Below are 11,977 nucleotides of genomic sequence, written 5' to 3'. Positions count from 1 at the left end.
AACCCAAAATGTAGCAGTTTTGTGTTTTCCATCCTTTTTGTTATTCTCCTTTTCATTTTGCATCACTACTTGGAGAAACTTTTTGGCTTTCAACTTTTTATTTTCCTATTTATCCCAAATAAATGAAGAACAGAGCCATGTGCCTTGTAAGGTTGAAAAAGACAATTATGAATTAATGACCCTCCCACAGCTTCTTACTGCTTGAGACTAAGAATTGAATGATCAAGTTGAGAAATATCTTTCACATACCATTATAGACACTTTTTTCAATTTATATATTTGTTTATTTCATCTTAATTTGTTTGTCATTTTTCTATAATTGGTAATTAATTAAACAACTACCATTAATGACATGACCTGTTGGGGCCACTTCATGCAAAAGTGTAACGTTTTTAACAGCAGAGAAAAATATAAAAAAGACATGTGAGCTCTTACATCCTCTTTAAATTGTTGATAATGAGGACTATTTTGGTACCTAATGTAAACTTTTTAGATTATGTTATGTACTGCTTCTCCTCTCACACTTTCTTTTTTAGTTCATCCAAAAAAAAAAACTTTAAAATTTACTTTTTAATGAAATGATTTATATTCACACTTTAAATTATAAATATCAAATTTTATGTAAGTCAAAGATGACACATAAATTAAAACAGAAGATATTTAGCCGTTAACGCTAGTTTAGATACGGATGTATGGATGAATCCAACCGAGTAACATTTTCCAAACATGTTTATAAGTTTTTCTTTTGTTCTTAAAATTCTATCAAATACCGTAACGTAAAATAAAGAGAAAACATTATCTTTTTGAACTGGACTATGAGAAAAAAATTGACTTAAAACGAATGAAAAGGGTAAAAAAGTTCTTGAACTATGCGAAATTGAAATAAAATGCTCCCGGTTAATAGTTTGGCCCAAAAATGTTCATGCAGTTAATAGTTTTTGGACCAAACTATTGATGGCAGAGACATTTTTAGACCAAACTATTAACTGCGGATATATTTTGTTCAATTTCGCATAGGGGATACTGTTGGAGTGTGACAACAGCAAGTGCTAGTCTAAAGAGCTTAACCACTTGAGAAGATCCCTCTCTATAAATAGAAGTCGATTCTCTCAAAGCTCTACACACTTCACTTCCTCTCTTAGCTTCAAACAAAATTATATTACTGCAATGGCTGGGAAAATGAGCATTGTATTGTTTGTTCTTTTGGTGGTTTTCCTGACTCAAAATCAGGTGAGCCCAAATGTTTTGTGCATCGATCTATTGTTTTCGACTCGAATTATATATATACGTATTGTTGAAAATATATTAAATGATGTGTGTGGTTGTGTGTTCAGGTTTCAAGGGCCAACATTATGCGTGATGAGCAGCAGCAACAACAGAGAAATAACCAACTGGTAAGATCAACTTGTTTTAATTACTACATTGTTATTTATGTACTTTCTTAGCTAATTAATTTAATTTCCATGGCTAAACTATATTTTAAATGTGGTATTTGCAGTATGGTGTTAGTCAGGGAAGTCTCCATCCTCAAGGTATATAACACTCACTTCAACATGACATATGCTCACTTACTAATTATAAGTTTAACTTCATCATACTGAATATGGTGTATTAGTAATGCTGAGATTACCGTACAATTTTTCAATCCCTTTGATAAAGGTAGCTCCGTCCTGATCAAGTGTGTTCTGTTATTTTACAGATTGTCAACCAAAATGCACGTATCGGTGTTCAAAGACAGCGTATAAGAAGCCGTGTATGTTTTTCTGCCAGAAATGCTGTGCAAAGTGCCTCTGTGTTCCTGCTGGTACCTATGGCAATAAGCAAAGTTGCCCTTGCTACAATAACTGGAAGACCAAGAGAGGTGGCCCAAAGTGCCCATGATCATCCATACTGTATTATGTCAAATCTAGTAGTATTAATTAATCAACACTTGTCTCAAGTGGTGTATTAGCTAGTAATGTTAGGCCCCAATTATATAAAAGAAGATTGGGCTAGCTACAAGTACTATAGCATGGTTATAATTATGCAGCTTTTTTATGTTACTTATTTTATATTATGATTATGATTATATCTTAAGTGATGTTTATTGGTGTACCATAAGAATTATAGCATGTTCAAGTCATCTAATTCAAGGCCAATTTGGCGTTTGAATGGTTTTTTATACTAAAGCAATCTCTCTCTCTCTCTCTCAAGACTAGTTTAGTAGTTTTTACAGCAACAAACTGATTTTTCGACTCTTGAGTATCTTAATAACCGCCGCCGGCCACCTGAATACCACCGCACCGGCCACCCTCCCGAAATCTTCGATTAAAGTACATCACTCTGAGTAGATTAATTCTCTCTGTTCAGATTTGAAACTCCTACATTCTCAAATTGTCGTTCAGTTTCTTCCAAATCATTCTCTTTCTATCGGGAAAATGGTTGTACCCGACGAAGCACTTGACAAAATGTTTTCTATTCTAGAAGCTCAATGGAAAAATCATGAACTGAGTTTTCGATTTTTCATCTGGGCTTTAAAACGAAAGCGATTTTGCAGCTGATTTTGCTTGTAAAAGATGGTGGATTCGATTTATACTGGACTGTTCTATTACGCTTTTTCAGCTTTGATTTGGGGTTATTGGAAGGTAAATAAGGCAGAAGTTGAGGCTTTTGGTAAAGATCATGATTTTGTTATGATCCTACCTATTATGGTTAGAAAAAATGCGATTCTGTTAACGTTTGCTGTGTATAATGTGATGCACAACATTTTTATTGATGAGCTGTGTAAGAGTGGTAACTGGCAAGGCTATTGATGCTTTGTGACTGTCAGATGAAGTGAGTGAGAGGAGTGTATTGCAGTATTTTGTAAACTAAATATGATTGATGAAGCACAGGCTTCTGAAGTGTTTGAAAAATCATTAGAGAATTATGTTGTTCCCGACGTTGCACTGAACACAACTATGATTCGGGGTTGTATCTGCGGCAGTCAGGGTGAATGATAAAATTCTGCACAATTAGTTTCTGCCAAAGGTGTCAGCTTTTTGAGGTAATGGCTTTCAAATGTAAAATTACATGGCTTCAGAAGAAAACAACCTCTCACTCTTTATCAGATGTTTTTGGATTCAAATATTGAGAATAGAGAAACGGTAGTTGTTTCCCTTTTATGCATTGAAAATCTTGATTAATCGGTTGCCGAACACGGGTTATACAAAAATAAAATCGACTTGTATCATGCTACACAAAATCACTTATGAGCTTTTTGGAGCTGGCACAAAGCATTGCATTACAAGCACATCTTCTCATTATCTCTATCCTTTCCAGGTCAATCTCTATATACAATTCAAATCAGGAAGGTGTTAGGTTCTTGTTACTCAACAGAAGGTACACGAGCAACGGAGCAAGCGTGGGAGAAGGGGATCATAATCCAGCTCTTGTACCTTCCCGTTTTCTACTTCTTTTCTTCTCTTCAAACAACAAATCTTTCATGGAATTATGCCGCCTACAATGTCAAAATTGGTGTTTCAGCCAAGCATAAAACATCACAGATGTGGACCCCTCTGCTGTTCTCTCTCAGACATCCCTGTCAAGGATTTTTGCAAGATGAGATCTCAAACCAAGCTGTAAATGCTATTTAGTTACATGATCCATCCGGAGGCTGTAAGTCGAGCTACCTCATCCCATAGTTATGTGTCAAACAATCAAAATCTCGACCATTCAATAACCAAGACGATCATTCAGTGAGGTGCGTCCGTCACCTGATTGCCCTGGTAAAAGTTTCACAAAGACGAGCAAAATTGTCAAAAAACTTGAACATCCATTAGTAAGCAACTAAGCTAGGCATGAACCAAATAAGTGGCATACCTTCAGGAGGAACCCAAGAATCGTAGTCCTTCTCACTCTTCAGAAATGATGGTCTGTCTGGACCAAGAACCTTCTTCTGCTTTTTTTTCTTTTCCTTCCTGGTTTGACTTTCATGTGATACATCGCGTCCGCTGGATTCCACTTCATCATCAGTACTATGGTATCTTTGAGAATGTTTCAACAGCAGAGCTACCGCATCTTCTGCTTGTATATCAGCTCCAGAGGATTCTTGAGAATCTTTGAGTTCAGTAACATCAGACTTATCAACTTGCTTGCGCTTCCTTATTATTAGTCCAGGAGCTGCACTTTCAATTCCAGAGTCGGCAGTCAACTGTGTAGCATCTGGTTTTACCAAAACTTTATTCCTGTCCTTGTAGTCGACAAATTGATCATTTTCTTGAAGTTCTGTCTGTCGTTCAATAACTTTCTCTTGTTTTTTCTTTTCATCTACAGCACCAAGCCATTGGGGCTTACTAGCAATGTACACAACATTTTTACCACCAGCTGCATCAGCCACAATCTCCTTCTTTGTTTCTTGACTGGATGAAGAGTTAGCATCAATAGTATCCTGTTTCTCCATTAAGACCTTAGGTTCTGCTCTATCTTTTTTGTTCTGCTCGGGTGGAGACTGCTGATGGGCAGCAGTTGCAACAGTTTTGGTCATATTGGTCTTTGGTTCTTGTACTTTCAACTCCCTCTTTTTAGCAGCCTCACCAGTGGGATCAGCAATCTTAAGCAAGTAAAGTACTCTGTCCAACTCCGTTTGGAGAGTAGAGAGTTCCTTGTGAAGCTTTTCCTCCTTTTCCAGAGCTGGCATCAGAACAAAAAAGTAAAAGCCTCAACAAGACGCACATGCTAAATTCTGTCAAAAATCTATCTCAACAAAGGAGTTTGAATATAATTCATGGGATACCCATTCTTCCACCGTCAGAAATGATCCCTTGCTTAATTGAATGCTCATACACATAAATATGTAAGTGTTACTGGTGTGGAAGGATTCAGCTACACCGTTCAGCAGATATGCATGTTGTTAACTGAACAAAACTACCCAATGCATTTCTCTTAGATAAATGCACAATCATACTTATAAACTGACAGCCTTATTTGTATGTATGCTCAAAAAAAATAAAAATCTTAATAATATAATAGTACCAATCATTAGGTATGCTCCCATTATGAACAGAAGAGACAAAGTGAGAGACCAGCGCATGATAAGATGCCACAAGATATTCCACAAGCTTTGTCAGATTTAACCGAAATCTCAAATATATAATATCATAAAAAGAAACCCAAATGTTACCTCCAACGAGATAAGACATTAACATTCAAGACAATTTTGGAGTTTATTTGCTAAAATAATCACGCACCTAGCTGAGATGAAAGCCCAGACATGTAAGCATCTAGTTCATCTCCAGCTTCAACTGCACTTTCCTGACCAGTACCATCCTTTTCATCAAGAAATAATTTTCTCCTGTCTTCCATTTCCCTGACAATGGCATCCTTCTTATCAAGAAGAGAATCAGCTGTCTCAATTGATTGATTTTCGCCAGCTTTGTTCTTTGAAGGCTTCTGTGTGCGATCATAGAATTCATCCTCCTCACTGTGCGGTAAGAAATTCAAGTTCACCTTGTCAATGCGCTAGCTCAACTCACTAATGACAATCCCAAGTATAATACTACTGCCAACCTAATTTAGATCATTTCAAGCAACACATACGGCGTAAAGCATCTACCACACAATGAAATTTGTTGAAATTATTGAAGATCTACAAGTTATGTACTAACCACATGTTGTCAATGGGCTAGCTCCACTCACTAAATCAAAATCACGACAATCCCAAGTGTGCGTTTGGCAAAAAAATTGTGTTTTCAGGAATGTGAAAAAACACCAAAAAACTACTTTCACTCTAACTTACTCACAAAAATTCAAAAACAACTTCAATTTGTACTCATGGCCAAACACAACTTTTTTCAAATACTCACAAATAAGTCACAATTTTCATGGCAAACGCCAATCTAACCTTTCCTAAGATCATTTCAAGAATTATGTACTGCATAAAGTATCAACCAAACAATGAAGTTTGTTGAAATAATTGAAGATCTGCAAATTACATACTAACCTTGAAAACTCTTCTTCTTCAGGCTCCCTTTTCTTTCCATTGGATGTCCTTCCAGTGCGTGCACCAAGACTTTCCCGTATACTCTCATTTAAAGTCTCTTCCAAGTTTTCAAGCTCTTCCACTATCTGATAAATTTTCAGCACATAAATTAAAGGAAGTGGCCAGGCTACCCTAAGAAAATGCTAAAACATTCTGTGTACTGGAGTATTATTAGACCTTATAAGAAAGGGAGTTAAATGAACATGTGATATTCAACACCAAATAGAACAAAAGAATATCTTCTTTGAGTATTAAGGAAACAAAGAGAAAACGCTGAAGGAGCTATTAACCTGTGACATCCTCTGTTCATTACGAGCAATTTGAGTTTGCTGTCCCTGTGTCAATCCACCTTGAGAAATATCCTTGGCCCGAATAGCATCTATCTCTTTTTTCATATGAGCAATCTAAAATCAGAAGGGGTACAATAAGAAACGCATACATTTGCAAAGGGGTACCTTTCCTCAAGAGATCCTTCGGGTTAACAGTAACATAGAGAAATTAAGTAAACAGCTACCTTTTCAAGTCTTTTCACAACTTTTTCACGTGTTTTTTCCTGCTTCTCTGTAAGTTGTCCCTTGTAAGTTTGCCAAGTTATTTCGTCAACTTCATCCTAGCATCAAAATCAATTCGGACAGCACTCTATCAGGATTTCATCACATGCTACAAGAATTTAAAATATTGAATGAATAATAGCAGGAAAGAATGACTGCAGTGTGCAAGGGATCAATGCTCGGATAAAAAGTTTAAATCGTCTATAGCAGGCGAAAGCAACCAAAGCAGACAGTTACTTGCACAACCCGTGACTCTTTAATTCCCTGGACAGTATCACTTATTATGGAGTCCACTACATTGTCAAAGGTGTTGCTGAATATTTTAAATACATAAACAATTTCTTTCAAGAAAAAATAACGGTGGGTTGGGGATTGGGCTCTGCACGTCTGCAGAGATCTAAGTTGTCTAACAGCCTACAGAGAGGGAACATTCGGAAAAAACAGAGAAAAATTAACACTAAAAACCTTGCCAGTGAGAAATTAGTTGATATGTGTAGGTGAACATATCCTAGAGTAACTCTAATAATTGTTGTCCAAAAAGAAATGTTACATTCACCAAATACCCTAAAGGAAAATGAGACACAAAAACTGACCTCGTTTTCCTCAATAGCATCATCACGCATTCCCCATGAGATCCCATCTGCACGAGATGCTTCCAGTTTTGCACGGAGAAGTGATGCTTCCATGTCATGCATCTCTTCCCGGATCTTCGCTTGTCTTACCCTCTTCAGGTCAGCTTCCTACAACATAAAAACAAAGTAATGCATTTGAAACTAGTTAACTCTAATAAAAGTGTTCTGTTTGGTAAAATTTAGCCCTTCAATTTGTTGAATGCGTGTCATCTGTTCTGGTAATCAGTTCCAAAAGGGATTTAAAGAAAAATGCTATATTGCGTTGGCAAGACAAGCAAGAATAACTGTATAAAATGTTCTAAGGAAATAAAAGGAACTCTGTCTTTTTTAACTTTTAAATAAGAACAATTATCCGATCAAGGGCATTAAATAGCTTGTACCCATAGAACATCTGGTGTGACATAGATAATGAATAAATTGGAGTTAATATCATTCCAATTGTCATTACAAAAGTAATTAGTATTTTTGGAATTGCAATAGCACAATTGTCATACCGGTGGCATCAGGTCAGTTGGTCCTTCTAATATGTATAATCGTGATGATCTGTAGAAAGTGAAGAACATTAGAAAAATGCCAAAACATTATAACACCACTAGTAAGAAAACTTGTTTATTCCTCCGAGCATGATCATTTTTAATCCAGTGTATGATTGCGCCTGCAACATAACCTTTGTACTTCTAGGACACACTTCTTCTGAAAATGTTGCATCCTAAAGGCCCAACATTCATCGTATTATTACTTTGTTGGTCTTAATTCTTAAAATCTTCTCATCTAACTTGCCTTCTCATTCTGAATGATGAAATTTTATATTTTAAAAAAAAGATAAAATGAAAGAGCTCACAGTGGAACTACGAGATCATATATCAGAATGAGGCAACCATCAATTATGAATGTAGTATATCCTAGAATCTCAATTATACATGATTTTTACTACAATCCTATCAGATAGATAACATAACAACATAGAGTGCCATTTTTCTTTTCCGGAGAGTCAAAGCTGGAGTTAATAACTTACTGTCCAAATCGAAGGACATCACCAACATGGAGATCCACAAAAACTCTCTTCTTCACCTAATAGTTTGCAAATGGGCAAGCCATTAGTATATATGTTCTTTACAGATTTGAAAAATGAAATCACACCATAATAATAATCTTGACAGTAACATGCAAGTGCTAAAAGAAAAATAATGGAGTAGCTATCAATTATGGGCAGAGGATAGAGCAGACAAGTATAAAAAGGCATGATGCATAAGCTGAAGGAATGCAATTGATTATTTGAACCTCCTCATCTGTTATATATTCTGAGTTAACTGGAGTAATGGATAGGTATAAAATGATACGTTAAAGTACCTCTTTTTTATTAACAAATGTCCCGTGTGTACTACCAAGGTCATAAACATAAGCATTGCCATTTCCCTTGAACTGCAAAACTGCAAAGAGATGGTGGTTACATAATCAATGCCAATCAAAAATCTTTTTTAAAAAACTGAACAAATACTTGCATATGAATTGTGTTAATTACACCAAGAATATCCATATAGCACAACACCACAATGATATAAGGAAATAAAAGGCTGGTAGAGCAAAGTTAGTCCCATATATACCACTTGTAGAAGTAAAGAAGCATTACCAGCATGAAAGCGAGAGATGGTCGGGTGTTCAAGGACAAAATCACAAAGATCAACACGCCCAAACATGTACGCCCCCTTCTTGTGCCTGGATAACAGTAAAAGGTGATAAGATTCCATTAAATAAAGTAAAATCCCAGCAGCTGATACAAAAAATGAAGCCTTGCAGAGTCTCAGAGACAATGCAAATGGGCCGTCCTCCCAAATGAGAGGCATGAACAGTAAGAGAGATACAGAAACCCGTACAGAATGTGATAACTAGAAAAATTAAACTTGTACAAGTTCATTTGTAGGTAACTACAAAATAAGACAGCACTTGATAAGAAACCTCAGTAACCCTTACACGTAGCTTCTAGCAATATGATAGACAATTTCAAACCAATAAACTAAACACTAGGCAATTGCACCAAAAATATAAATACTACTCAAAAAAAAAAAAAAACTTAATGTGATAATCAAGGACAGTAGTTATTTTGTTTTAGTCAAAATATTCCTAGAACTTCTAACTGGAGGACACAATAAAATTTCTGCCTTATCAATTCATTTGATTGTGTACCTAAAGTGGTACTTAAAAGCCAGCACAATAGAAGAATAAGCTTATGAGGAACTAAACATCAATTGCATTGAAGTTTGCAGACACATACACATCAAATTTATCAATGATGGATCCATCTTTAAGCACTTCAAGATAAAACTGATGACACGGACGCCCACTCCATGTTGGAATCGTGTACGGAACCGAAGCAGCCGATCGCTGTTCTTGCTTCTTGTCTTCATTGGTGTCTTTACTTTGGGACACGGAGCTCGAGCTGGAGTCCTCTTGAGAATTGGCACTTTCATCAGGTTCAGCACCGGTTTTAGAAATAACCGGTTTTAATTGGGACTTCTCTTGATCGAGTGTCGATGAATCTGAGTCCGCGTTGCTTAGAAATTTTGGAGGTGGGGGTCTCATTAAGCTCAAGCTGGAATCTTCTTGAGCATAGGCACTTTCAGTAGGTTCTGCACCGCTTTGAGAAATAACCGGTTGTGATTGGGACTTCTCTTGATCGAATTGTTTCGATGTATCCGAGTCCGACTTGCTTAGAAATTTTGGAGGTGGGGGTTTCATTGAAGTCCGAGTAGAGTTTGAGGTCGTAACTTCGTCTGAGTTTGAAGGATGAGGTTCCTGGGTCACAACCCCGGTTTTAGGGTTCCGGGGCGGCGGCGGGTTCATGTCAGTCGTCATTCTACGACGGGAGAGTGAACTGAGTGGCAAGGAGGAAGGTGGAGGAAAATCGAAGATAGGAGGAAACAGCAAGAAAGAAGGAGGTGGAGAAATTGGACCCAAATCTTGAAGCCCTCCGGATACGGGTCTAAAGCATCCAAAACGGATTTATACCCATATTTACGTGGCACTCCCTTCAGAAGGGTTTATTTTACTAAGGGTAAAAGGACAGATTTACCCCCGAACTTTAATAAATGATATGTCTATACCCTCCGTTGTACTTTGCGTTCACATAAGCCCTTGCCGTCCAATTATAGGTACACACATGCCCCTCTCACTAACGGACCTCTCATTTTTTACACGTGTCTTAACCCTAATGAACTATCCGTTTGACCTTTTTTTAAACCCATAAACCAACTATTCGCCCTATAACCCAATATCCACCCAATTTCTTCTAAGATATATCCTAATTAAAAGACTCAAATCTAAAGGTCCTGTTCCTATCACACAAAATAATACACATAAAATAAATTTTTAAAAAAACACCTACTGTTGTTTTCTTCAACTCAGCCTTCAAAGCTCTATTTCTCAGCTCCAATGGATCTATAACACTTAAACTAAATTTTCTCCTCTCTTCCTTACTGTTACATGGAGTTCTCTTCATCTCTGCTGTTGAATTTCCCGATCATACAATGATGCAACTATCAAAGGCGTTGCGTTCAGCTCACTCAAGTTCCATCTTCTTCATCAAATCCATCACTTCTTCTTCTTCTTCTTCCTCCATTAACCAACACCTTCTCTCCGTCCTTTCAAACCCAAATTGGCGAAAACACCTTTCTCTCAACACCTTTATTCCTTCTTTATCCCTTTCTCATTTCTTTTCTTTCCTTTCGCAAAATCTAAATCTCAACCCCCACATTGTAATCTCCTTCTTCGATAATTTATCTACCCGAAATACCCTTTTATTTAAACCCAATCCTCAATCTTACGCACCCCTTTTATGCATTTTGATTTCCAATAACCTCTTCCGGGTTGCTGAAAGAACCCGACTTTCTATAATTAAATCTTGCGAAACTCAGGATGATATTGTTTTCGTGATGGATTTTGTTCGGGAGATGAGGTGCAGGTTTAAAGTTGATGTTTGGGGTTATAACAAGTTGTTGATGTGCTTATCGAGGTTTGTTATGATTGATGATATGAAATATGTATATGATGAGATGTTGAGTGATATGATTAAGCCTGATATTGGGTGATAGGAACGGGACCTTTAGATTTAGGTCTTTTAATTAGAATATATCTTAGAGGAAATTGGGTTATGGGCGGATAGTTGGTTAATTTATGGGTTAAAAAAAATGTCAAACGGATAGTTCATTAGGATTAAGACACGTGTAAAAAATGAGGGGTCCGTTAGTGAGAGGGGCATGTGTGTACCTATAATTGGATGGCAGGGGCTTATGTGGACGCAAAGTATAACAGAGGGTATAGACGTACCATTTATTAAAGTTCGGGGATAAATCCGTCCTTTTTCCCTTTTATTAAATTAACTAGTAAAATTAGAATTTAATATCATAGAATTTATAAAATAATACTTAAAAGTTAAAACTTGTCTGTCATTAAAACTAAAACACTATATTATCTTACATACAAGATTACGTAGTAACAAACATTATTAATGTAAAGCAAAAATGAAAATTATAACATCTTATCATTTATTCTTAATAACATAAGCATAAATTAATGACTGTAAAAATACATATAAGGATCTGTAACATAAGCAATGATGTCAGTGAACCAATCAATAGGAGCAAAGTACACGAATATTTAATTGTGCAGAAGAAGAAGAAAAAGTTGAGAATTTTTGTTGTTTTAAAATGAAAATAAATCTCTCTATTTATAGACAATAAAAGGTAGTGTGAATAAATGTTTATTGTGCCTTATCAGAAAGGTAACAACTATTTGAAAAA

The 11,977-nt window shown here is 36.3% G+C and overlaps 2 protein-coding genes across 2 annotated transcripts; one reads left to right on the top strand and one right to left on the bottom strand.

Annotated features, from left to right (window-relative positions):
- Positions 1–998: 998 nt before the first annotated feature.
- LOC125810703 (protein GAST1) lies at positions 999–2,060 on the top strand. Its single transcript, XM_049490176.1, has 4 exons — positions 999–1,230; positions 1,335–1,394; positions 1,499–1,532; positions 1,700–2,060. The coding sequence occupies exons 1-4, from the start codon at positions 1,168–1,170 to the stop codon at positions 1,879–1,881; spliced, it is 339 nt and encodes a 112-aa protein (XP_049346133.1). The 5' UTR covers positions 999–1,167; the 3' UTR covers positions 1,882–2,060.
- Positions 2,061–3,143: 1,083 nt separating this feature from the next.
- Positions 3,144–10,069, bottom strand: LOC125810947 (uncharacterized). The gene is made up of 12 exons (XM_049490450.1): positions 9,454–10,069; positions 8,812–8,897; positions 8,532–8,611; positions 8,197–8,252; positions 7,676–7,724; positions 7,143–7,289; positions 6,513–6,608; positions 6,289–6,402; positions 5,960–6,084; positions 5,208–5,440; positions 3,841–4,650; positions 3,144–3,743 (listed from the first exon to the last, which is right to left on the bottom strand). Exons 1-12 carry the CDS (start codon positions 10,032–10,034, stop codon positions 3,694–3,696), a joined length of 2,427 nt encoding a protein of 808 aa, XP_049346407.1. The 5' UTR covers positions 10,035–10,069; the 3' UTR covers positions 3,144–3,693.
- Between the last annotated feature and the right edge of the window lie 1,908 nt (positions 10,070–11,977).

Source organism: Solanum verrucosum, unplaced genomic scaffold (assembly GCF_900185275.1).
Source record: "Solanum verrucosum unplaced genomic scaffold, falcon-dt-bn FXZP01000032.1, whole genome shotgun sequence".
In the NCBI taxonomy this organism is placed as follows: Eukaryota; Viridiplantae; Streptophyta; class Magnoliopsida; order Solanales; family Solanaceae; genus Solanum; species Solanum verrucosum.
This window is presented reverse-complemented; position numbering and strand designations above follow the sequence as displayed.